General features: G+C 39.7%; 1 protein-coding gene across 4 annotated transcripts; it reads left to right on the top strand.

The window, feature by feature from the left end:
* The first annotated feature begins 2,276 nt into the window (after positions 1–2,276).
* igf2bp3 (insulin-like growth factor 2 mRNA binding protein 3) lies at positions 2,277–26,201 on the top strand. 4 transcript variants are annotated; one of them, XM_044137873.1, is made up of 15 exons: positions 2,277–3,156; positions 3,968–4,028; positions 9,362–9,410; positions 13,245–13,296; positions 15,950–16,013; positions 16,314–16,592; positions 16,690–16,824; positions 18,952–19,074; positions 19,215–19,350; positions 20,577–20,705; positions 22,173–22,295; positions 22,375–22,449; positions 22,609–22,740; positions 22,852–22,965; positions 23,261–26,201. In XM_044137873.1, the coding sequence occupies exons 1-15, from the start codon at positions 2,982–2,984 to the stop codon at positions 23,372–23,374; spliced, it is 1,761 nt and encodes a 586-aa protein (XP_043993808.1). In that variant the 5' UTR covers positions 2,277–2,981; the 3' UTR covers positions 23,375–26,201. The 4 variants fall into 4 exon arrangements, with proteins under 4 accessions (XP_043993808.1, XP_043993809.1, XP_043993810.1 ...); XM_044137874.1 differs by having other exon boundaries at positions 2,278–3,156; positions 22,176–22,295; XM_044137875.1 differs by lacking the exon at positions 2,277–3,156 and adding an exon at positions 3,296–3,400 and having other exon boundaries at positions 22,176–22,295.
* The last annotated feature ends 1,249 nt before the right edge of the window (positions 26,202–27,450 follow it).

Genomic DNA, 27,450 nt, shown 5'->3' with positions numbered 1-27,450 from the left:
ATCCCAGCTGCTATATGTCACAAGACTGCCGTTAGAAGATTGTGAACGGATCTAAAAGGTTCACTGGAGATTTTCTGCCTATAGTTGCACTTTATATTATGATGGTTAAATCTTTCCTGAGTTCTGTTTTGTGGGCTCCCGTGTTTACATTTTCCATTTAATAGTTTTAACATTAAGCCTAATATCTTGTTTGACATAACCAATTTGCTCTACAATCCAGCAACAGCTCTTGTCCAACAACCAGTGCATATATGCACCCCTTTATCGTGAGTGGACCCCCTCCTTTAGGCTGACCCCTTCGCTCCCCAACCGACATGGATCAAACAGGCAGGGTGGACGGATGGGGCAGGCGATGGCTGGACGGATGGACGGATGAATGAAATCAACTGATTTGATTAAGCAACACCGAGAACTACTTTCCCCAATTTTACCATGGAAATTGGGTTGACTAGTTTATCAATTTATTACTCATTTTGATCAGTGTCTGGACTTGATAAGTTATGGTTACAAATTCTATTACAGCCCCCATTCACTCTTCATGCTCCAACTTCTTTTTTTGAAGCATACAATAGGCAGTTCTTATTTGTGCCACGTAACATGTGGCCAGTGGATTAAAGTTATGACTTCATTTATTCATTGGCTACCGTTGAGGACATGCAATTATTGTATTGTTAAATTTCTTAATTAGACATGTGATTTTGAATAAATTTGTCGGAAGAAGAACGTACATGCATTGTTGTTTATTTAAGAGTTGTTTTTTTAAGTCACTGTTTGATGATAATATTATATTCAGGACAAGTTTAATTGAGTTTATTTACCATGGATAGTTCGAAGTTAAATAAATGTGTCTGTTTTATTTGTATAAAATAACAAATATTTTCTTTTTATAAAACAAAAAGCCCTCTATTTTTTTGTTTGCTTGTATTAAGAGACGCGATAGTCATGGAGATACTAAAGCGGCAGTCCAGCTAGAATATGGCAGCCAAAAGTGACCTGCAGAAGACAGTGAAGGGAGCTGCATGGATCATTAAGACTTGCTGCTTAACTGCACTTTATATTATTGGATGTTTTACCCCTTTTTAACGTGCGCTACACATTTCTGTGTGTCTATGTATTTGTGTCTTTGTCATTTTGAATAATTCCTCTTACACTGGTCAGTTGAAGGATTCCAGAAAATTAGACATTACTTCATACTTTGCTAATTTTTATATTTTATTTTTTTCCATTAAAATGAAAATAACTTGATTTAAAAAAGAAAATAAAAAAAAAACTTTTACAGGATGGGACTTACTGCAGTAACTATCAAGTTCTATACTTCCTTTGACACATTTTATTAGGGTTTTTAGTCCTCCCAATTTCACTTAAATATTTTAGAATCCATTCACTGATTACATGCAAGACCCTTTGTTTACACCAGATGTTGAAAACCTTGTATAGAATCTGCTTTGACCCCTGGCCATTAGTAGGGTTGCTTGGTGTGACTCTCTCTTGAAATGGACATTGCTGTTTTCTTCTTGTGTTTTCAGTTCACCCACATAGGTTATAAGTATGCATTCAACACGTGTCTATACGTTACAAGGCACGCTAGGGGAACACTGGAGAGGGAAGCCACTCCCCTCATTCAGTGATTTATTTATTTATTTTTAATACGGGCATTAGGGGTTCGCGTGTGTCTTCGCTCCACATGGCGTACCCGTTGCGCCAAGAAGTCTAATAGATATTTTAAGCAAACAGCAAGGATCCCAGCTCAAGCCATACGTTTCCTGCGTGTGACCTCGAGCAAATGGGGCCTGCTGCTGGACTTTGAGTTGTGGACCAAAGAGGGCATGGCTCCACTGTATGGTGGAGAAGATGGATGCCGCCATGTGGGAAGTAGTCGCAGTAGACGTGTCATTCTCGCATTGCATGAGGGCCCAAGGAGCGGCCCAGGGTCCTCCCATGCAAACAGGACTCTTAATATTAAATATTGCTAATGCAAAGTTTTCATAACATATACTACAGAACTCTTATGATTGGCCCCACCCCCTTTTGCCACGCTCTTTCATTCAACCGTGTCATCACTACAGCGCACTTATGCGCTCAAGCCCCCGCAATATCAGCGTCTCCCTGCTATGGGCGTGCGTATGCTTCAGCCGACCAATCAGAAGCCAGGCTTTGCAGAGCAAGGCACCACGAATGTGATTCTGGTGAAGACACTAGTTTGCACGGAAAACCTTTACGCACATAACTCTCATGGCATCCCCCCCGCCCCCCTCTCTCGCTCTCTCTCTCTTCCAACACCAATCCACTCTTCCCTTCCTTTTTCTCTTCACTCCTCATTCTCTGCTGTCTCCACCCCAGATTCCCGTGCAATTTTCCCCCAATCCCCCAAACACTTAATTGAGCAATTGGGATTCCTCACGTGTGGGCTGATTTGTAGTTTGAACACGTGGCTCATTCAGAAAAAAAGGCCGGAATATCGGAGGATCTTTTTTTTTATTCTACTCCTCCTGCTCTTTTTCTTCTTATTCCAGGCTGTAGACTCAGAGACGGGCGCCAGCCAGCCTTACTGTGTGTGACATTCTCTGTCTCTTCGCCAAAAGGGGTTTTTGGAGGAAGAGACAAAAGTAGTTTCTCCTCCTTTTTTTTTTTTTTTTCTTTTTTTTCCCCCCCCTTGCCCGGCCCGCCATCGTTTTGGAGCGAGGCGAGATTAATAATTGAGCATTTATTTATTGCGCGACAGTGACAGAGGGGGGCGAGGGAGCGCAAACGCACTGTGGAGGGGCTGCCAGTTTAAATCTATCTGGTGGCTCGAACCGACCGGGAAGCACGCCACAGCCGCTCCGTATAGTAGTAGTAGTAAAAGGACTAGGAGAGAAGAAGCAAGCAGGGCGATTCGGGCGCACATCCGTGAGAGAGAGCGAACAACTGTCTCTTCTTTTCTCCACCTCCCCCCCTCCACCTCTCTCCAGCGTAAAGATTGTCCCGTTTCGGCGTGGAACATGAATAAGCTATACATCGGCAACGTGAGCGCAGAGGCGAGCGAGGAGGACTTGGAAAGTATCTTCAAACAGTGGAAGATTCCGCACAGTGGTCCGTTTCTCGTCAAAACTGGCTATGCGTTTGTGGATTGCCCGGACGAGAAGGCGGCGATGAGGGCCATCGATGTTCTTTCAGGTGAGATTTAATTTTAAACAATTGCCAAAACCCCCTAAAAATAATTAAGTGAAATGAAGAAATACGCACGGCTTTGCTACGTGTGTCCAAATTTCTTTACGGATATCTATGTCAAATGCATGTATACTCCTGCAGGGTGGGGGTGTATCCAATTGTTTCTCTCTCACACACACACACAAACGCACAACCTTTGCATGGCCTTTTGACACTCTGGGTTCAGACAAATGGCTTCAACGCCCCACAGGTTTGAGTGAAATTTCTGTTATTTCCATTGATAAAATAGTAGCGTATACACAATCATGAGGATAGCAAGGCTTAAGGCTGCTCGCAGGCAACGAGGCTGTGGACGCCGTGTAGTGAGCGTGGAAGCCAGTGTTCTGCCTCTTATTTTGTGCTATTCTTTTCAGTTTCCAGCCTCCAGTTTGAACATAAACGCTGTTTCAGGTTTTCAAAGTGTAGGCCGTCGAAGTGAAGCCACTTCGCCCATGCATGCTGACACACCAGGTGGTTTAATTGTGCTAGCGAAAATGTAGGCCAACTTACTGAGCCACACTTTGCTTTTGCATATTTTCAAACTTTTCGTCTCATTGGGATTAACACGAGTGTAGCTAAACTCGTGTAATTTCCTCAAATTTATACTTCAAATATCACGTCTTTGTTAAATGTGCTACATCGCAATGTTCACGTACTGTTTTGGTAAGAAAGGGAAGGAACAAACGTCCTTAATTAGCTACGTTTTTTTTATGACGCTTGAGTTGAATGGAGGTCATGTGGTGGACAAATTAAAGTGGCATTTTTTTAATTTCTTTAGGTAAAGTTGAACTTCATGGGAAAGTTCTGGAAGTGGAGCACTCTGTCCCTAAACGTCAAAGGTAGGTCAAATATTAAGTTTTGTAGGATAGCTTAGCTTTACTTTGAACACCTAACATTTTATTTTACAAGCAGCGGCTTTTCTATTTTTAAAGGTGTGTGCAATATGCTATATTGTTTTTAAACACGCTTATTTTCGAAATGGTGCCCTTTTTTAAAATTCTGAAATGTATTTTCACCCTTAATCCTTAATCTTGTGGGGTTAAAAAAAGGGTGCACGGTTGTGTACTGTACTCCTTTCGCCATGACTGTACAGTGCTCCTGAAACCGCTGTGAATTTGGCTTCATTTCGCTCTTCCACCATATTTGTTTTCTTAAACACGCATACAGCAACTGTGTGAGCTAAAAGCTCGAGGTGGCTGGTTATCCCTCGAAATGTGTGTTTTGGGTGCGAGTACAGGCTGAATTTGTGGCATACGGGCCTTTTGTGGAGTCGTCCATTTGAGAAGGAGCTGCCCGTCATTCTTTCCCGTCTGCCCCCACGCTTCCGCCCTTCCTCAGCACGTTGTGCTGCTGTTACGTGAGATGGACTCCCAAACATGAGTGGAATTGTAGATTTTGGGCCCCAACCCACGAGAAAAGACCTTCAGTGTCAGAGTTGGAGTCTTGTAGTCACGCTTGGCGGTGGCGTATTTTACTTTTCTGGAGGAAAGTCTGCATATTTCTCGTATAAGTAACGTAACTTGAGCTCTTGACTGAAGTTTTAAAATATGTGTTTTTCTTTTAGTGGTGACGCAATTTACCCATAATAAATATCGTTTAACATAAAATACATGCGTTGAATTTGCAAGTGGAAGCATTATTTGGATGCAATACGCCAATTTATGTCTTGCCTTATTAAAATGTGCATTTTTAGTAATGGCGGAAGAAGGGGACGTTTTAATTTTATTTATAATGTTTTTACGTGTTTGGGTAGACTTGGACTGGTTGGCACACTTTCTACTAAACACTGTCTAAAATAACGTCCTCAAATAAATTATACTACAAAGTATTGCCTCATAATGCTTATCTTTATTTATTTTAAAACTTACTCTTGCAGTTTTAACAGAAAAATTACCAATGACTGACTTTCACAAAATGTGTGTGAAAGTCAGCCAAAGTTTTAGTAAATGACTCCTTTTTTCAGATAAACAAATCTAGAAATGTATTACATTAGGTGTACTTTAAATATAAAAAATCCTAATTTTTTTTTTTTTTTTTTTTGCAAATTACATGTGAAGAGCTAAACTTTAAAAAAATCTGATCTTTATTGCATTATATATCAAATTGACAAAACTGAAAACAGAGCCCACAGTCCATGGCTTGTTTTTTTTTTCTTAACTCTTACATACTTGTAAAGCAACAAACCCTAGGCAAGCTCTTGACAAATGTTTGAGCTAGCTACCACATGGCATTAGCTTGCGTGTGAAAAACTTATCTCAAATCAAGGGTGTTGGCTTCATTATTTATTATAAATGCTGGTCCCATTTATTAATGTATATGACTAATACGTGGCCTTTTAATATAAAAAAAACCCCAAAAGTGTGGAATTTACTAGTCAGTGGAAATTACCTTAGTTTTATGTCCTGAAAAGAGCAGTCTATAAGGTCAAATGTATAGACTCAAAATTTCACGTGTGGCAGTAACAAGCGTTTGGACTTCCAACTCTACCCTGTCCTAATATTTGTCACTGGATGTTTAGGGGGGAGGAAGCGTATACTGGAGTTTTGGGATCTTGACGTGGAATGCGTTTCTCTGGCAACTGGTGGGATTTTATTTGTAATATTTATGCTAATTTCAGATGCCAGGTGAACTTGACTAGAATTTTGGTGCTAAATCCATCTTTGCCATCTTGCAGCATGCCCTGCAGTGTTGACTGTGGCTGCACAAAAGTCCAGTTTTTGTGCTGCTTTGTTGGAGCCAGGAGAGTTAAAACATGCTGGTCCTACACCATGTAGGACTTTGTGATGGCCGTTGATGGGAATAGTGCTCATTATAGGCTACACACATACTTGCATGCACACAGCTGTACTATGGAGAGGGCTATGAGGGCTCTCTTTACATTCCAGCCTACACACTTTGACTAGAAAGCTTGGCCAAACATTATACCTTAACCTTTGAACTCCTCAGGAAGAGGAGGTGCTACACCACAGATGAAGGTGGGGTTGCTACATCTAGGGGGTTCATACTAAGTTGGTGTAAAATGACACACTATGGAGCATGATTTTATTTTGGGTGATGTGTTTAAAAAAAAATATATATATATATATATATATTTGATGTCAGAAAAATTCTTCCTACAGCATTCAATTAAATATCTTGGTTTACAACCATCTTACAGACAGCCATTTCAATCTTTGCGTTTTTTCTTCACTTAAAAATGACACTCACTCCTCAGTCATGTGCTCTTGTTCTTTAAAAGCCCTTTAAGGAAGTAAAGCACTTTACTGTTTAAGGTGGATTTACTTTACAAAATTTTAAGATTCTCTAAAACTGCACTTGTATTGCCAAAAGTTTTTTTTTTTTTTTTTTTTTTGCAATTTCAGTAAAATTAAAATGGTTTAAGCTGAAGTTATTTTGTCAGACGTATGTGTTGCGTACAAGAGAAAGACGCATGTTCATGTGTCATACTTGAAGAGAAGGGGGAAAAAAACTGTATGGCTAAAAGGGGGGTGGCAGAGTGTAAACGGCTCTCTTGTTCAAAGACGCATAAGCCTTGTTTTTTCAGTACACAATGTGGGAAATAACAATATTTGTGTTGTTCTAATGAACTTTCTTGAATGTTTCTTGTAGATCTAGTGTCTTATCTGGATAAATGTGCATATCTTATTAGGGTTGTTTTGTAGAAATATCTGCTTTGTCCTGGTAGCAAAATTCTGGGTCATGAGGTCACTAGGGAGCCCACCTGTGCAGAAAAATAACTGATGTTGGGTTTTGGGTGGCCATATTTTTCAGTATGACCTCATGTGTTATGCTGTGGCTCTTTAAAAGGTGGGGGGCAGGATTTGTTTCGGTTGGATCAAGACTGAAATGTACAAAAGCAGGCTGCTAAATGTTAAATGCCTGATTTGCATTAAATTATTTTTTTTGGGGGGGTGAGTAGTTGTCTTGAGGTCTGTGAGGGTCATTGGGGAACCTGATCGTATTCAGTCACTCAGGTCTGCATACGGCATTCAGTTGCTGTGAATGGGGGTCAAGCACAGACCTAGTGTCCCTTGTTGAATACTTCTGTATTATTAACAGATGGAGAAAATACAGGTGCTCTGCATGCTTCGGTCACTTGTGATGCGTCTTGTGGCTTTTATGGCTGCATGTACCTAAGAACTTATGTCCGTATGCCGGCTTCTCCGCCATAAGAGCCCATAGGTCTTAAGCGGGCAGCTAATGTGTGGCGTGTTGGTCCATTTTGAAAGTAAATAAGGAGCCTGGCCATCACATGACGAGCCAACCCCAGTCACTCGCAGGCCTCCCCTTGTTCCCTTCCCCTCCCACTTTTAACCCTGCTCTGCATGTTCCTGTCAGTGGACTTGTTGGTGTCCATGGCAACAGGGCCCCACCCCCACAGGGCAGAGAGGGCCCTTGTTACCCTTGCCTAAAACAGGACTATCCCCCACCCTCCATACCACACCCCACACATCTACACACACCTCCCCAAATGAAAGGCTTTGGCTTGGAATGTATACCCCACCACCCCAATCCCAACACATACCCTGGCTGACTTCTTGTGTGTGTGTGTGTGCGCAGCTATAGGTTAATCCAACTGGAAGTACTTTGTGCGTTTGCACATCTCGCATGGCGCTCCCACTGCAATGCGGAGCTTTGGGAGCATGCAAAGGAAAGACTCTAGATGAGCCAGGAATGGCACGGCGGAACGGAAAGGGTTGAAATTCCTGTTCAGTTACTTTTGAGTTTTCTTTACAATTTGCTCATTGACAATTGGGTAGTTTCCTTTTGTTCCATTTGTCAAATTGACAGATTTGACAAATGGGGTAGTATGTGCCAGGGAAATTTTATGAATTATGGCCATCACTCTGCAAAAATGGCTTCGTATGCCATATTTAAACCTTAATTTCATAAAAGGTAACATCATAATTACAATTTTTACATTCAATTAAAATATGTGCGTTTAGAGTTTAAGTGGTTTTATTAGCAGATGATTGTGGGAGCTTGAAACGTTACTCTTAACGATTTTACTCTTACTGAAAAAGGTCAGCACACCGTTTTAGATGAACTGCACATAAATCATGTGACGTGAGTGTGAAGCTGATCTTACAGCCAGTTTGGGTTCAAAGTTCAAGCACACATGGTATGTGTCCTTGCTCCCACTCTTGTCTGTACGTTTGCTTTGTTAATTTAGGTAGGTGTGTGTTCACTTTAAAATGCACAGTACTTGCTGCTTTTAATGTTTAAGCTAAATTATGCAGATTAACAATTATGGAAGTCCAGAACACAGATTCACAAGTTCCATTGATATATATATATATTTTTTTTTATTTAATTTTTGTGGGAAATGAACGAATAGTCAGTGTACTCCTGCTGTTGTGCATGAGTATATTGGGTTATGAAACTGGTGGTGTGGACCCTTAATGCTAAAAGGAATGAATTGGGGATTTTTGTCCTTGTTGTGTTTCTGGTGACGGAGCACAGCAGCACCATTGTAATTGCTGGTCTCCACTTGCTCTTGCTGTATGCACACTCTGTGTGAACAAGTACATGATTTTGACTTGTCTTGGTCCAGATTCCTGTTGGTTTCTGAGAACATTTTCCTCCCCCCTTCCCCAAGCAGTTTTTTTTTTTTTTTTTGACACCACAGCTGGGTGCTCCTGGATAAGGATCTGTTTGGGTGGAAGAGTTGTCCTAAAAACTCGCTGGGGTTCCAACCTCCTCATTCAGTGGAACAGAATATATACTTTTAAATATATTGATTGAAAGTAATGTTGTTAGCATGTCCAGCTGTTCTTTTAAATTATATTTTGCACAAAGGATTGAACATGTGAGGAGAATTAGGATAGTGTTAAAACTGATGACAGGAAGTGTGCTGGAAGGGAACGTTTTCTATTTTAAATGCGTTTATCGATGCCCTTGATTGCTTACTAAAGTGCCATAAACCCTGCACAGTTTTTCTTTTTCCAAAGTCTAACATTGTTTTCTAAATTTATTGACCTTCAGTCATGTGGTTTAAGTTGAACTCCAAAAGAAACAAAAGCTGATTTTTTTTTTTTTTTTTTTTTTTTTTTTTTTGTATTTTCCACTTGTAGCTTCTTGCCCTTAGTAGCATTAACAGTTTTGTCTCATCCCCATCATGTAATGTCGTCTTACATCCATCCCCCACCCTCTTTCTTTCTTGTCTCTCCAGGAGCTGTAAGCTGCAGATCAGGAACATCCCGCCTCACATGCAGTGGGAGGTGAGTGCTAACAGGCTGCTAACTCCTTCCAGGGTGTGGCACAATCAGGCAGCTCAACTGGCTCTCATTTAGTGGCCTCTGGAGTCACCTTGCCATTGGATTTTAATTGAGCATGCACTTGGTTATTTGTCTAACCGGGGCTGCAGCCAGTAGTGCGACTTAGATTTGTGCATCAAATGTCTGTGGCTGAAAAGATCAAGAGATTTATTTATTTTTTTCTGAACATGAGTTCTTTAGTAGCTGAGGATAAGTCACGGAAATTTCCCATCATCATTCTATCAGGAACTGTAAAAGTCAACATGGTTGAAATGTTTTTGAAGTTGTTTTTTAAAGCCTGCACTTAACCATCTAGCTGATTTAAGACTTTCATTATGTGGTGATTGTGAATTAAAAATATTGTGATTTAGTGTTGTCTACACAAGCTTTATCAAATTTTATTTAAAACAGAAAACCAACAATGCTGTTGAATTAATACATCTGATTAATTAATTTGTAACGTTAGTCAGATTCATTCACTGCAGGATTTGTCCAGAAATGTAAATCTTTCCTTTAGTTTTGACTTGTCAGATCTGATTTTTGACCAATTTGGATGAATGTTTTGTAGTAAACCTAAAAGATGAGGAAAAAATTGCTACATGTTGTGTGGAGGTGGTTATGAAATTTTATATTTGAGTCAAAACCTAGAGTTTCCACATCCACAGACAAATGTGATAGTTTTCAGTCAAGTTTATTTGTCTAACACTTTTCATAAGTCACCAATTGTAGAACCAGTAACGAGCATTACATTTTGTCAAGTGCCATCATCAAAATTTACACACATTAAGTGTGTTTCTCAATGTTTTTAGCCTTGATTGAAAGAAACGGTGTTTCAGCTGTTATACAATGTTTCTGGAAGTTTGTTCCAGATTTGTGGTGCTTAAAAGCTGAATGCTGCTTCTCTGTTTTGGGGTGGAGTTGCTTATTGCATGAAATATTGTACCGTTATTGCTGTTTTGCTCACTTTAGATTAAGACAATTGCAATGAGCTGAATTTTGCTGGTTAATTATTAGTTATCTGCTAAGGCAGCCAGCCGGTAGAGGTTTCCTTAACAGACATTCTGCTTGTAGCTTGTCCGCTGTTTTTTTTTTTGTTTTTTTGTTTTTTTTCTCTTTTTTAAATGCATTTGTAAAAGGAAAAAGGGAAGAAGTGTATATATATTGGAACTGCTAAAGTTTCCAAGTCAGTTTTGTCTTGATGCTTGTTTTTTATTTTTATTAGCCAAATTAGTCTTTGTGGAGTAAAGTGTTTTATTTGTTTGTTTTTTTAAGGTTATTTACTATTCAGAGCAACAGGTGGGGGAAGGGCAGCTCAAGATGCACTGGTTCACCAAGCAAAAGATGACTGTGCCATCTCTGGCAGGTTCTCAAACTGGAATGTGGAAATTTGATGAAACTTTTAAAAATCCCGATGTACCTTTTTAATAATGGTACCAGCCAGTCGCTGTCTACAATGTCAAAATTGTGTGTAAATATATTTGGAGAACAAATTGAAATCTACACTTTCCACAATTTTTTTCCTATCCTTTTTGTTTTAAAATTTTTGCTTGTAGAGGTAGATAAACATTTAAGGGGATGGATATTTAAATAATTTTTTTTTGTATATATATTTTCCCTGTAGTTGTACAATTTTGATGTATTCAAAATAATTCTGAGCCACATTAATCTCCTATAAAACTGAAAAGTAGTGTTGGTATAAGCCGCAGTGCTGAGGTTAACCATTACCTCAGGTCTGGTAGTATTGTGCAGATTTGTGAATTCAGTGTAGTATACTTTTATTCCAGAAGTCAAACTTTACGCTTATTTATTTCAAGTTTTCAAGAAAACTGGTCTGATTTGACAATGTGAAGCTGTCTGGTTGCATAAATTACATGATCTTCAGGCAGATTTTTGGAAGCATTGGCGCAAAGTGAACCTCTGTCTGTGTTCATGCTGTTTGCTGCTCCATTAAGGGTTAACTTTGTGTGAAAATGTATGTAGCTTGAAGTCAGAGTTAACAGGCGTCGTATGAATAAACTTACTGAGGCTTGGACCTCATTCGTGTGGCCTGCCTTTGTTGTTTTGTGCGTAGGAAAGTATTGTTCATTCACACAAGTATTCTGCCTAAGTGAATATTACTTCCTTTTTTTAGCCCAGGCAAATTAATGCATCATCTTCTTAAAAACAATCTTTTTGTCCAGTCCCACTGCCTGAGTGTAGAATTTCGTGCCGCTTTATGTGACCACCCCACCTCCACCCTGCTTTGCAGTGGTTTAACTGTGATAACATGTGCTTGCGCTGTCCTCTTTATCTTCCGCTTCATAAGCACAAACAAAGCCAAATGAGAATTTTCTTATTGCACAATGCGTGCTTGCGCTCCTCCAAATCTTGGAGGTTAATGCACAGCTTTAACACTTCAGTGTGATTCAGAAACTGATCAAATGGCTGCAGACAAGCCCACGTTTTGTAATGGTGGGCTCGCTTTGCCTACGCATGTTCCTTTAATGCAGCTCCAGCATGTTCTTAGCATGTAGCGAGGCAGCTTGTTTTCCTGTTGTGAATGGAAGAGGGTGAGGTAAAAAAAAAAAAAGTTGCAGGATTCGAATCAGCAGAATAGCAAGGTCTTTTAATAAAACAGCCTTGCGTATGTGTAGTAACGTATACAAGTCAATGAGCGCGTGAGGCTCTCTGTAAAGGGAGAATGTGGACCGAGTAGTGGTGTGTTCACAAGCTGTTGTGGGTGGGTGGGCCTGGACTGCTTCCCCTTCCCTCCATGTGCGCTGATTCACAGAATGTGTAGCATGAACCCACACCCCTCCCCCCAGCTGCTGCTGCTTCCTGCTGGAATGCACCCCACCCTTTCCTGAATGGCCTGGATTCCCATTGGTCCCATCAGGTGAACAGGCGGCCGCAGAAGCCAGCCAGCGAGGCTCGTCTTCAGGGGAACTGTATCAGTGGCGAGAGCAGCCAATGACGGGGAGCACAGATGGCAGGGAGGCGGGAGGTTGCCTGGTTGGTGGTTTATTGGAGTTATGGAGGTGGGGGCAGGGGGACGCAGTCTTGTTGGCTGGAAAGTGGGGTTGAGCTCTCAGGGGGTGTGGCCATGAGTTTGACTGAGCATGGTCAGAGGTCCTAGCTTAGCTGACGAGCCTGATCTGCTTCTCGCCAACGCGTAACCACATCCATGAATTAAAATTAAAAGCCTGGGTTCTTCAGTATTTGGTAGATAGATAACTTATAGCTTCTCAAATATATAAATGAAAAGATTATCTGTAATTTGCTCATTAAACACTTGAATTAATTACATTTGGATTTCTTTTTGTAGCTTTAATTTTTTTTTTCCTACACCATAACCCGGGTTGTTGATCACAAATTTCAATCATAATGAACTTTTTCAATATATTTCCTGTCAGTTTCTTCACTTTATAGCTGTATGTATTGTTTTTGTAACGCTAAGGTTTGGGTTATTTATATTTTTTGTAATAACTCCGCTCCTGACAACAAATCTGAGTCAGTGTGGTATTTGATTTTCTTTAGCCATTGCTCCCTTCACAGTGAATAGATGCATGTTTTTTTTGCCTCCCTCCAAGCTTTTATTTATTTTTTTATTCTTTTGTAATTATTCAGGTCCTTGGCCACAATTGACTCATTTTGCACAGATGTTCTTCAAAAAAAAAGCAGTGAATTACTCAAAATATGCAAAATTACTAGACTAAGAATTCATCAGCTTTTATCTGAACCAGTTGCTCTTAAAAATCTACATCTTAACTAGTTGAGCATAAAGTTGTCAGATAAATAGATTTTCTTCTTTATTCTCAGGTTTTGGATGGTATGCTCGCGCAGTATGGTGCTGTAGAGAGCTGTGAACAAGGTAAATAGCTTTGTTTTTTTTGTTTTTTTTTGGGGGGGGGGTTCCTATATTTCTTTTCTTTCCCCACCTTACATTTTATTGTGGTCATTTTATTTAATCTTTATTCTTGCCATGTTGAGCTACATAAGTTGCACGTCTGTTCAGAAACTGCTAAATAAAGGGTTAAGTGGATTTATGTGGATAATTTTGAACTGTATGAAAACTCCATAGCAAGCCAGATTGTAAATGTTTTTTATTATGATAATTATGATCCAAAATCTGTGTGCAAGTTTCACGGTTAATTATATGAACTCCTTGATGTTCAGTTTTATTTTCATTCCTTCTCGTAGTCTGTAAGCAGCTCTTAAGACAAACATTAACGAGCACAATGAACAAACTTCTAAAGTGTTTTTGTCCAGTTATTACTGCAAGAAGGTCTTCTGTTCTACATCAGTGCAGTCTTGTCGAACTGCTTGGTACTGGTTCTGACACGCACTCCTTTGAGAGAATGAGCTAGGGTGTTAGCCAGGACAATTTAATTTCTGCTGCTCTTCCTTTTGCAATTTAGACAGATTATGGCTCTTATGTTTTGTTTTTTTTTTCCCCCAAAAAAGATGTCTTAAGGGCCTAAAAAAAAACACCAAATATTTGTACAGGATCCATGTGACTGAATTAGAAAAAAAAAAGAAAGAAAAAAAAAAGTGTGATCTAACACTGATGGTAGCAGCATTTCAAATACTGAGAATAAAATATGGGCAGAGAATAATCAATTTATCAATGAATATTCAAGAACTTGGTAAGAATCTGAGAATTTGGAGTGTAATTCAAAACGGTCATGATACAGCCGACACTGAGTGTTAAACGGATAAGTGTTCAGAAGAAAATGCATCATTCGAGCAGTGACAAATATTCACATGACTTTGACTAATGGGTTGACTTTGACACATGACTCAGACTAAAAATTCTCTTTTGGCTGTTAAACATAATTTACTGATGAGGCTACTTTTGTACTAAAGAGCATTTTTAAAAGTATCTGTAACATTCATGGCCTTCGCTGCATTTTCATTACTGCAAAAAAAAAAAAGTGTACACATTTCAGATGGCTGTAGGTATTGTGTTGGATAGCCCTCCATACCGTCCTGATCTGTCACTCATGGAGTGTGTAAGGACTTGGGAACAAAACTGAAATTTTCCCGACTGTTTCTCCCTTTCGAGAGGGCTTTTCAAAACGGCAAACACCTGATCAAAGTATGTGCTTGCATTATACTTCAGTTCTAAAAATCTTGCAAAAAGGAACAGTGATGTTAAACATGAACATTGCACTGCTAGGATAGTAGGGTCTTGTGATAATGATGTGGAAACGAGGAATTTAAGTATTAAAGTAAAATCTGGGAGAATATTATAGTTTAATTTAGTTCAACCACTGTTTTCTCCTTTTCCACTGACTTTCATAGCAAAAGTCAGACCTTACTGACCACTGCTGCTTCCCGCCTTCTCAATGTGACATAGTTAACAATCGCTTCATAGACAGCTCTGCAGTAAACCTGTGCACACCGTTGCTGTACAATCAGTCGGTGAGCTTTTCACATTAAAGTAAAGCTCTTAGTTGTATCTGGGTAAAAGTTGTTCTCCCGCTCAACAAACCAGGAGGAAACCATCAGAAAGATGGTCTAGGTGCAAAGGTCATCAGAAAAGAGATATTGGCAATAAACTGGAACTTGAGTTGAATCTGTGTGTGTTAACTCTCCTGTGGGAACTAAATGTCAGAGCAGTTTCAGAGCTAACCATTTAACGGTGATGAAATAGTGTGAAGTTTAAGTTTATATATGAAGACTATTTAGCATGGTAAAAACCTTTCTATTCACATCCATATTAAACATGTGCGCTTTTAATTTCTCATAAAATAAATAAATATAAAGTGGAGTTTATGGAGCTTTAAACTTCAGTAATTAAAATTTATTTCAAACAGGTTTTTGAAAACGAGTAATCAGTAGGGCAAGAGAAAATGTATATACATAACAAAACAAAACTGGCTTATCACTATAGTGTTTGAAAAGGATTAGGAAGAAGTGAAAGCTTATTTTAAACTACCCTTTTTCTCAATTTAATGAAATGTATTACTTGCGACTACCAGAAATTTGTAATTAAAACCAGGTTGTGGTAGTCATATGCCAGTTTAATATGCTGTGCCAAAGAATCAACAAATAAATTATATTACATACACAAAATGATTACAAACTTACTCTCATAACAAGATGAGAAAATCTACCAGTTCCTTGCCAAAACGTACATTAATTTTGAGCCAGATGTTTTTAATATAACCTGATCAATAGATGCCAAGTATTTTTTAAAAAATAAATAAATTCTGGGTTCATAGAACAATTCTGTTGGGCACTATGAAAAGATGGTCATTTTGACAGTTTCTTTCTTTCTTATTATTTTTTGGGGTTTTTTGCTAAGAAAATGTGAAGTACTGCCAAGTCTGATTAGAGTGGCCATTGTAAATAAGTGAATTTTTGTATAAGGATTGTTATTAAACAGGCAAACGTAACATTGGTGGCTTCAGTCTGCTGTGAAATAAGTGAAGGTTTGACTTGGCATCTTCTGTCCTCTGGTTTTTGGGATTATTCCTATTGAATATGACTGACTGCATGCCTCTTTCCCCCCCACACAGTAAACACTGATACAGAGACTGCAGTAGTGAATGTTCGATACGCAGTTCGGGACCATGCAAGACTGTAAGTAAACATTTGCCTTGACTTTGTTTCATTATCCTTTTGCACCAGCTTTTTTTTTCGTCTTTTAATTCCTCCAATGTGCCATGTTCCTACTGTCTCAAAGTCAGTCTAGCTAAACTTGACATCCAATCAATGGCTGAAGGAGGGAATATGTGTGTTGGAAAGGCAGGGATTAAATTAGCCATCTGGTGCCCCCTGGTGTACATCAATTATATTACATTTTTTGCGCCTCATGAAACCTTAAATCCTTGATGCTGACACAGGATCGCTGACCCTTATCTGTCTTGTAACTTTCCCCAGAGCAATGGAGAAGCTCAATGGATCAATGATGGAGAATTATGCCTTGAAAGTGTCATACATCCCAGATGAGAATGCTGCACCAGAGGGTCCTCCTTCAGGGGGTCGGAGAGGCTTCAACGCTCGCGGACCTCCCCGTGCTGGCTCTCCGGGTTTGGGTGCGCGTCCCAAAGTGCAGTCTGACATCCCACTGCGCGTGCTGGTACCCACGCAGTTTGTAGGAGCAATCATTGGCAAGGAGGGCGCCACCATACGGAATATCACCAAACAGACCCACTCAAAGTACGTACACGGAGGTCAGGATTTAAACTGAACCTAGAAGATTTTATTGTTGAGCATCTTGTAAATTTGACTAATTCTGGTCGCATCTTCGCGACAGGATCGACATCCATCGGAAAGAAAATGCAGGCGCAGCAGAAAAACCCATTACGATTCACTCCACCCCTGATGGCTGTTCAAACGCCTGCAGAACCATCATGGATATCATGCAGAAGGAAGCAGTTGACACAAAGTTGTGAGTTCTCTTGCAAAAAAAAAAACTGAGAAACTGACGTGTTTTGTGATTGAGTTTCATGTGTTTGCTTCTCTACCCATTTAAAAACCAGATGGCAGATGGGTGAATTTTTTAAAATTAATCTAAAGCAGGGGTCTCCAACGCATGTTCTTAAGTTACTGTCTAGCAGCTTTTAGATGTTTTTTTTTTAATCAACTCACCCAAATCAAATAGTTGAATTACCTCCTCAGCGGGTCATCAAATTATACAGAAGCCTGCTAATTTAATTCAGATGTTTGATCACACTAAGTAGCCAAATCACTGACACATTTTAACTAGTTTGTGTTGGAAGTTGATATCCTATCTTGCAAGAACTTCCACAGCACACTCCCTTTCCTTATCCCACCTCTGCACTTCTTGGAGTTACTCTTAAGAGTTTACACCCGTGACCTACTTCCTAATTGTTGGACTGATCTGGTGGATGCATCTGCATCATTCAATGTAAAATAAGTCTATCAAGATTTTCTGTTGTATGTGCCATCTTCAAGTTGTGTAATCTATGGCTCTTAATGTCTAAAGACATTTCACATGAAAGATGCACTTCATATTGAAGTTTGACTAAATGACCAAAAACACTATTTGTTTTTGATAAACTGACTATAAAGCTATTTTTATAAAGTTACTGCAAGGCCTTTTCTGCTATGTCTTAATTCTGAACTGTGTTTCGTAGCTGAACCAAATCTTTCCCACTGTTCTTTCCAAATCATGTTTTCTGAGATTTCAGGTGCAAATACTGTAAGTAATTTCTTTTAACATAAAACCTCCTTTTTCCAAAGAAATCTCAGATGTCTGAAACAAACTGATGTTTTAAGGCTGCAAAACTTAGTGTAGTTTTTGATGGCAAATTACTAATGCAACATTTCATTCTTGACACAACTTATAGAAGCATATAACCGTTACAGCTTCAGTGCATTACAGGAAGTTGTGGGGACAGTGTCTTTGTCGGTAAGCTAACTGCAGTCTGCTGTACAGGCCTTTCATTCCATGGTGACAGTACTCCAGTGTTTGAGCATTCAACACATAAACGTATAGTCAATGACTTCTTCCTTTCAGGTCAGCATTTATTTCAAGCAAAGGGGTTTTGTTAACCTGTTATCATGAGCGGTGGTGGGACTGAGTAGGAAACAGACTGACTGCTTGACTGGGGCCCTCATCTGCAGAAATACAGGTGCTGCTATGTTGGTGAAAGAGCAAAAAAAAAAAAAAAAGTTCCAACCTCTAGATTTATCGGTTTGTTTTCCAACTCCAGCCTGCAGTCATGAGATATGAATCTTTAAAGAACAAGATGTAACCACCTTAAATGAGCTTCTTCTGTTTAGTGCCTGGGCTTGCAAATGGGTTGAAGAGCTGCTCATCCATCGTTCAGGGAGGCTGGACCTGCAGTGGTTAATAGTTCCTTCCATTGTACAGAGAATAAAAATGGTGATGGTGAGCAGTTGCACAGGTTTCATGGTTAAATTACAAAAATGGAAGACTCTACACTTGAATTTCTGGTCAGAGACTATATGAAAACAATCTGGTATGTCGGCAACAGATTGGAGCTGCTGTGCATGTTTTGTTGTGAAAGGAAACGATTTAAAACAAACATTACTAAGTGCTTCACATTAAAGCATGACAGAGTGCCAAATCAATTAATATACAAAATGAAATAAAAATACAAATGAAATGTGACAAATATTCACATGATTATTCCTCAAACTAAAAACTTTCTTTTGGCTGTTAAACATAACATTGTAACATTCAAGGCCTGCATTTTTTATTTTTTTTTTTTACAAATGAAATGTAGCTATTAAAACCCTTGTTATGCAATTAAGTTTTAACTAAGTAGTTAAAAGAGAATGAAGGTGCCAGTGTAATGTTTAGAGGAAGAGGGTTCAACATTCCTGAGCATGAAAGATCTTCCTCAACAGATTTACAAACCTGAGAGTAAAGAATATACTGAGCACAGACGGTGCACCTGCAGAAAGCAGAGATGGATTAAGTTGACTAATCAGAAATATATTGACCTATTAATATGTTGAATCATTTCTGTGTTGTGTATTTGGATGTTCTGTATTTGTGAATGCAACATGCCGTCATCGTTTACAGCACTGAGGAGATTCCACTGAAGATCCTTGCACACAACAACTTCGTAGGAAGACTAATAGGGAAAGAGGGCCGCAACCTTAAGAAAATCGAGCAAGACACGGGGACCAAGATCACAATCTCACCGTAAGAAAGCTTGACCCTGTTCACTGCTGTTGCCTCCAGTACATTCACAAAGATGGCAGTCAGCAATTGCATCAGCTCAGTGCTTTTTTTTGTTGCTATTGTTCATAGTATGTTTATATTTCACTGTTTTTATTTCCCAGGCTCCAGGATCTCACCTTGTACAACCCAGAGCGGACAATCACGATAAAGGGCTCGATTGAAGCGTGCTCCAGGGCTGAGGAGGAGGTGATGAAGAAGATCAGGGAATCCTATGAGAGCGACATGGCTGCTATGAATGTAAGAATCAACAGGGTTGTGCCACTTCATTCTTACTTTTTTGTTTCATTAAATTGTCTTTTAAAATGGATCTCATGCAGTAATATTGTATGTATGAATTGTACCCTGAACTATGAAATTATTTACGTATTTGATTCTAATCCTGTCATTGACCCACAAACTGTAATGTAACTACAGATGCCAAAAAGCAAAGCATAACTGTGAAAATCTTTCCATTGACTTCCTTTTTAAGTCAAATTTAACTAAAGATTTCTAGTAATCTTTAGTTAAATCCTGGTGGTGTTTAAATAAGCGCATCTGTTACAAAATCTGTGCCATTTCTGCTATTTGAAATTTTTCCATAAAGCCCCCAATGTATATTCTGCTACTTTTATATCTGAGAGTAATCCTAAAGAACTGCAACTCTCTCAAATTGCATGGTCTGCCACCAAATTAAAAGTTCCTACTTTTTAATGTAAGAATTTTCTAAACACAAAAATGCCACCTTGAGGTAAAACTAAAGTTGTATAGAAAATACCAAAATTTGTGGCGTCAGGTAAAAAGAAAGTTCAGGAAACTCCTGAACAAACTGATTTCAATGCATTTGTGCACACCACTGCTTTAATGATGTTTAATGTAATGTGTTTTTCTTTGTATTAAAAAAAAGAGAAAATATTTGAATTATATACTGTTCTGTTTTATCCTTTTTTTTTTTACTTTCTACAAAGTTTATGATGTGAGCATGTTTGTGCCTGGTTTTGAAACTACTGACTTAAAAAGGAATAAAAGAGCCAAAAGTTCTGTTTTGGGAAGTAAAATGCTTAATTCCTTATTGGTAAATCTGTTGAACTCAACTGCTATGGCAGCACTTTCAGATCCTGAAAGATCATATGAAGATGACCTAATATTTCTTCTTGATACTTGTAGTGTACTTCAGTACAAATTGCAATGTTTGAATTAATGTACAAATTCAGTGGACTTTTTTTTTCTGTATTACTGAATCAGTTATCGTTCAGTAACCCTTAAGGTATTTTTTTTTATTGCCGGTAGGATGAACATGCATTAATTAAATTGTAGAAAATCTTAAGAGTCAAGGTTCATTTTATGTGCCTGCTTTTTGATAACCTTTGCGGAAGTTACTAAGATTTTAGTTTTTGTGAGTACGGGGGTGTCAAAAATGAAAAATGGGGATGCTTGACAAATGTATTTGAATGTCACCAATTAATCTACTACCATTTTATTTACAGCTCCAATCCAACCTCATTCCTGGCTTGAATCTGAACGCTTTGGGCTTGTTCCCCAGTGGAGCACCAGGCATGGGTCCCTCCATGGCCAACGTCCCGCCTCCTGGAGCTCATGGTGGATGCTCGTATGGCGTAAGTGACAAGTTTGTTGGCTATTAAAGCGGCTTCCAACACTACAAAGCCAAGAACTGTTGACTTGGTTTTCTAAATTGTTGGGTGAGGCCGGTGAAGTCTGCAACTGAAACGAAAGCAGGAATCGGTCTTGAGCAACGGAGTTTCACGTTTCCTTTTTCCCCTCTAGTGCAGTCCTTATGGGGCTGAGGGGCCATTTTGGGCTTCTATGCTGTCGGCAAGCAGCCAGCCACTTGCTGTAAGTCACCCATCCCAAAGTGCTTTGCACGGCTTGTGGCTGCTCGCTGCGAGATTAGGGGTTTGGGTTTGTTGTAATGTTCTCCTTCATTTCCCTACATATTGGGATTTAGGCAAACTCTAAATACGGAGTGAGTGCGAGGAGGATGACAGACTCAAATATTAACGTGACCTTGGTGGTTTCTCTGATTCACTGTATACCAAGAAAGCTAAGCAGGTGAATTTATAACCTCTACTAAACATCTGCATCTCTGAAAATATTGTCTTACTGCTGCATAAATAGCAGAGTTCTACCAGGTATGAACAATCGACGGTGTCTACACTGCCTTTAGAAAGTAATCGCTCTTAAATTTTGTCACAGTTTTGTGGTGACATTGGAACCACAAACTTCAGTGCATGATGTTGAGGGTTTATCTGTAAGAGCAATACAAAGTAGTTATGTCTTTCTTTGAACGCTAGCATTATTTGTGCCACTCTTCCACAAAGGCCAGATTTGTGGAGTGCGCAGGTCGTACTTGTCTTTAAAGGATTATCCCTGATTATCCATGTGCACTAATTTTAACAAATGCACTTTGCAATTTTAAGATTTGTCAAAGTTTGAAAACCGTGTTTTGTTTTTTTTTGTTTTTTTTTATATATATATTATTGTGTTGGCCCACCAAACAGAATCCACATAAATGCTTTGAAGCTTGTGGTTTTAACAAAGATGTGAACATTCAAGAATAATTAGATATTTGAATTAAATGAGGTGAGCAACATCTAAAAAACAACAAATGGGTGTAAATGCTGACCTTGTCTAGAGAACTTTAATTTAGTTTTTCTTTTGGTGAGTGTTGATTTCTAAACCATAGAGCCTCTTTAAGTTACTAAATCAAAGCTTTTTATGGTGTGCGACTAAACAAGACTTTTCGGTGTTCCCTTTTCAAGTTCTCACTAACATGTTTCTACATCATTTTGTTCATCTTGGACTAATCACTTCCCTACATGTTTTACACTGATCTGATCCAACAGTTTAGAGATTAATAATAGATATTGTATCATTTGTCTCTCTTCTAGATAGAAGCTACTCCTTTTCAGCTACTAATTTCAAGTGTCTAAATTCAACTATTGCAGAATAGTGCAGCTTCTGCTTGATCCCTTATCTGCCTTGGCACATCGGTGGCTGGAGCTGCAGTGTTGGTCCCCTTTGAGTCTTCCGGTCACATTTGTAACCTTTTTGTTTTCGCTCAGCAGGGCCAGCCGGAGTCCGAGACAGTTCACCTGTTCATTCCTGCACTTGCTGTGGGAGCCATCATTGGAAAACAGGGCCAACACATCAAACAGCTGTCACACTTTGCAGGAGCCTCAATCAAGGTGAGGGAAAAGTTGTGGTGATGGAAGCTAGACGACTAGGTGTGGGCTGCTGTTAACACTGCGTTTTACCTGCTTTCAGATTGCTCCAGCAGAAGGAATGGATGCCAAGCAGAGGATGGTCATCATTGTCGGACCACCAGAAGCTCAGTTTAAGGTGCTAAACTGTGATACTTCCTGATTTAAAGTTTGGAAGTTGTATTTCTCGCATGCTAGAAGTTTGTCCTATTTAATGTTACTCAGCTGGAAAGAACAAATGTTAAAATGGGTTAAATTTAGTTTTATTTAATCTCTACTTGAACCTTTCTGGCTTCAGGCTCAGTGTCGCATCTTTGGCAAGCTTAAAGAAGAGAACTTTTTTGGGCCGAAAGAAGAGGTGAAGCTGGAAGCGCACATCAAAGTTCCCTCTTTTGCTGCTGGACGCGTCATTGGGAAAGGTGGAAAAACGGTAAGTATGGCTTCATAAATGGATGCTCCCAAATGTTGGGGTTGGGGGGGGGGAAAGGTAAATAAATCAGAATTGTGCACCAGTAATAACTTTGTCTTGATGCGACTGCAGGTGAATGAGCTGCAGAACTTGACCTGTGCAGAAGTGGTGGTGCCCAGGGACCAGACACCCGACGAGAACGACCAGGTCATAGTGAAGATCAGTGGACACTTCTTTGCATGCCAGGTGGGTCAAGGAAATCATAGATGTGCAATTATTTCAATCTGATTAAAAGAACTGAACTGCTGTTGTGGTGTAGGGCATAGCACGACCCACGTTTGGAGGCCTTGAGTCCTCAACGCGGCCGTCGCGGGTTCGATTCTCGCATGCATTTGCTGCATGTCTTCCCCCCTCTCCTTCCCTCCTTCGTGTCAGCCTACCTTTATATAAGGGACACAAAAGACCCCCTGGAGGGGCGAAAAGTAAAATAAAATTCCAGTGATGTGTTTTGAGGACACTAATATTCTTCCATCTGGTTTAGTTGGCCCAGAGGAAGATTCAGGAGATCCTGGCTCAGGTGAGGAGGCAGCAGCATCAACAGCAGCAGCCCAAGCCTCCATCGGGCGCCCAGCCTCCGACGCCACGCAGGAAGTGAAGCTCCTGGAAGAACGGCGACTGGATCTGTCGTGAAATTCGAAAGATGGACAGATGCAGAAAAGCTCATAGGGGAAAAGAAAAATGACAGTGGATCCTAATGCACATCTCAGGGGTCAAGGTCATCGGAACCAAACATCCACCCCTCCCTGAACAACTTGATGACTTTAAAGTGGGGGTGACGACACCTTACACCTCTTAAGCTCCACCCACTTCACGTCGCTGCGTCTGCTGTGAGAATGTACTTTAGAGGGCTTTCGCCAACATCACCTGCCCTCTGTTCAACCTCCTCCTTTACCCCCCCCCCTCATAGGTGTAGTTTGTTTTTTATTTGGTTCTTTTTACACTAAAACTATAAGGAAGAAATACAGACCCCCCAACCCCCTTCCCTACACCCCCTTTCTATCACCCCCTGTGGTGTGGTACCTTAAAGATGTTTAGGTTTAGTTTTTTTTTAATTGGTTAAAGCTTTCTCACGAGTTTTTCCGTGGAAAGAGAAAAGGCATTGCTCGGTCCTGGTCGGACCAACAGAGGTTTAGTTGGGGGGGAGGGTTGGCTCTGGCCAGGTGGGCCACATTTAGGGGAAAAATTCTTGTTTTAGGACAGGACCCCTGTGAGGATTGGTTATATATCAGGCGTCCTGCCCTCGGAATGAAAGTGGCATTTTTTTAAAGAAAAATTCGGATGCATTTTATAGATAGACCTATATGAATAGATCAATATATAAATATAAATACATATATATATATATATTTAGTAGAGCGGGCAGCGCTGCGACTGACCCTTTTTGGGAAAAGGGTGCTGAGCTGCTGCCCTGAAAAAAAAAAACAATTTATGCATTTTGTTTAACTACCTCAGGATCTAGTACCTCAGAAGAGAGGGAGAGAAAAAAAAAGATATGGAGAAAAAAAAAGTTCCTTTCTTTTTATTTTGCTTTTGTGGTATTTTGTATACTTTATAAAGCTGATAGTCTTTGAACATTTTTATTTTTTTAAGAAAATTTAAAATTTCCGGGTCAGCTGCCAACTGACCTTGCCTTCAACTCTGGTGCTTTAGGCGGCATTGTACATGTGGATGTGTGAACAAAGATGACCCTGTACATAAAATTTATTTGTACATAGCAGCCTTGGAGCAAGAGTTGGCCCCTCCACCCCCACCTCCCCCTCAGCTGGCGGCTGACGGAGGAGTATATAGAGAAAAAAATTGCCTCTGTTTTTTTTTTTTTTTCCCACTAACGGTCCACCATCTTCTTGAAGATAAAAGCAAGTACAGAACAACTAAACGTGTGCAAAAAAAAAAAAAAAAAGCCAACCATACATATTTGCAGCAATGCCATTTATTTTGGGGTTTCGCTGGTAGTTTTAATGTCAAATTCTTTTTGCCTTCTTATTGAGGGCTATGGTCAGGATGCTGCAGCTCAAACTGTTTGGTCCTCCCTGTAGCTGTTGTCGGAGCATCTTTGTTATTTTTTTTTTCTTCCCTCTCTTGGTCTGTTTCATTTCTGGGTCATCTGCCGCTCTATTGCTAACGCTATCCTGGTAAGGCTCAAACTCTGCCATGGTGACGTGGCCATCAAGTCATTCAGTTTCTTCTCTTTGTGGTGAGTCGGGGGAGTGGCACAGATGGATGCATTTTTATGTTTTGGGCTTGGAGAAAGTGAGCTGTCCTTTTTTTTTTCGCAACTTTTTTAAAATGATTTTTTGGTTGCTCATCCAGGGGACAACAAGTTAAATGACATGTAATTGTGACCCCCCCCCCCCACTCGGACAGGAAGCAAAAATCCTAAACAGTCATTCGATTTTCTTTTTGTTTCTGTGCCGAATGTAAATATATATTAATTGTGGTAAAGTGCTAGAGTGTATCTGTGCTTCCACAGTAGAACGCAGTCTACCTCAGCTGAGGGGGGTGAGAGGTGGGGGAGGGAGTTGCTATGGCACTGGACGCCTCACCCCGCCCCCACTGAGCGCCAGCGCGCACCAATACCTCAGTACCCCAAACACTTGTTTCTACCTGGGCGTGCCCTTCTGACGTCATGCTTAACCGAGGGGCACAAGTGATGCTTAAAATGATCCTCCTGATACCCACCCTCCCCTCATCCACTTTGTTTTTGATCTACCTCTTTAGACACACATTTGAATTGGAGGCATTCTACCATTTGTTAGACCCCCGACCCATCGCCCATCCCTTCCCCCGAACTCCCCACACGCCCCCACACACACTTTTGTGCACCTCCCCAGAAAAGAAATGAAAATTTAAACTAATGAACTCTGTAGAATTGAGAATAATGGAAAGTGCTAGAAATGTTTTCTTTTGATCAGTGTTTATATTTACATATACTCCTTTTGGCTTTGAGATCCTCAATGATTATTCCTTTCTGCTTTCTATTTTTGGTGGTGTGGCTTACATGTATTCAAACTTTTTTTTTTTTCCTCTGGAAAATAAATCAAATCTTTGATTTTTGCTTTCAGTCTAATGCAAAAAAGGACCTGTTTTTGTTTTCTCTTTCAAATTTATAAGACTTAAAGACAAGAAAATGCAAGTCTGTTTTGTCTTTCACAAGATGCTACACTCGCTGATTTGATGGCATTTTTGGTTAGCATTTCTTGGTTGTGTAATGTGGAACATTCTTCTTTTTTTTTTTTTGGTATGTGACAAATTAGAGGGACTGAATCTGTTTATGGAAAAGTGATCGATCTTCAGCATGATGTTCTCTCACCCCTCTGCAACTATACTTGTGCCCCGTCACCTCCCCACAAACACACAGCTCCACTTGTCAAATGCCTCTGAATAAAAAAAATAAACAAAAATAAAGTTCTTTTTTGTTTTAATATGGATGAGACATATTGTGTTTTATGCAAGTTGCTTCCATGAGGTCTGCAAAATTCTTTTAAATGATTGGTTGTTCATTGCTTTTGTGGTCATAAAAGATCCATTTTATTTGGTAGAATACAATTCAAGAAACCAACATTTCTTTAGTCATTCTCGACTCATTTAAAAATCTGCCAAATGAAATTCAGATGTACTTTGTTTTTTTAATGTAGCACATAACATAAGGGTTGTATTTTTTTTTCTTTCTTTAGTTTCACTGCTTCATGGCAAATCTTATACAAGTAAAGATTACATACTAAAATGAGCCATATTCGTAAAGAAAATGCAATCAAGTTCACAAACGGTGCAGGTTTTATGTTTGCCATTTGAGGCAATCGCAGCGCAGAGATGTTGAGATTCTCCAACCTGCATCTATCGCATACTCTGAGCTTTTACCTTCAACATTTTTACTTTCCCTCCCAAAAATCCACAAATTTGTTTCAGGGTTTCTCTAGAATTTGAGATTGGAGGGAAAAGAAAAGCCTCCCCTTCAGTCCTTACCACAACCTCAACTTGGTTGTGTTGCTCGTGCCAGATGAGTTCTGAAGATTCTGGCCTTTCTGGTTCCAGATGGTTCTCCAATGCATTGAAATCCAACTTGGTGGAATGTTAAATTAAGTTGATTTCTTGTGTTCAAACTTCAGTGATGCAATTTAATAAAGTACCAAGGGACCGTTTGGCACTGAGCGAGGAAAATTTGGTACGTTTTCCAACGCAACCCACACTTGCATTTCCTTATTGCGGCATCATTTAAGAGAACAAATAGGCTTTTCAGTGGAGTAAGAAATATTCCCGAAGAGCTTTTTCACAAGGAAATAAAGCAAATCCAGATTTCTCTTTCTGTATGTCCATTAGTGTTTTACCATTTCAATTAAATTCCATCTTCAAAGGTGCTTAGCTGATTCTTAGAGCTGCTGCACCATCCGCTAACTTCCCTACAGCGATGTTATAGAATTCGATTCCCATGCATTTATCTGCAGCCTTGTCTTTGTCACTGGTGTCATTTTAATTTTAAAAATAAAAAATAAAAATCCTGTGAATTTCCAAACTGTAGAATGCTGTGATGGAAAACTGAGGTGTTTAAGCGGAGATTATGTGCTGAAACCAACCGGGAATAAAAACCACCAGTTGGCGGTTCTGAAGACGATCACCTTTAGGTTGAAATACTTGCATATTGTATTATCCAGCTGTGTTTAATTGGCCCTGGGG

Source organism: Gambusia affinis, linkage group LG14 (genome assembly GCF_019740435.1).
Source record: "Gambusia affinis linkage group LG14, SWU_Gaff_1.0, whole genome shotgun sequence".
Classification (NCBI taxonomy): domain Eukaryota; kingdom Metazoa; phylum Chordata; class Actinopteri; order Cyprinodontiformes; family Poeciliidae; genus Gambusia; species Gambusia affinis.
This window is presented reverse-complemented; position numbering and strand designations above follow the sequence as displayed.

Coding starts and splice junctions, on each gene's coding strand:
- igf2bp3 (XM_044137873.1), top strand. CDS start 2,982: ATGAATAAGCTATACATCGGCAACGTGAGCGCAGAGGCGAGCGAGGAG. Junction 3,157..3,967: donor GGCCATCGATGTTCTTTCAG/GTGAGATTTAAT, acceptor TAATTTCTTTAG/GTAAAGTTGAACTTCATGGG. Junction 13,297..15,949: donor TGTAGAGAGCTGTGAACAAG/GTAAATAGCTTT, acceptor CCCCCCACACAG/TAAACACTGATACAGAGACT.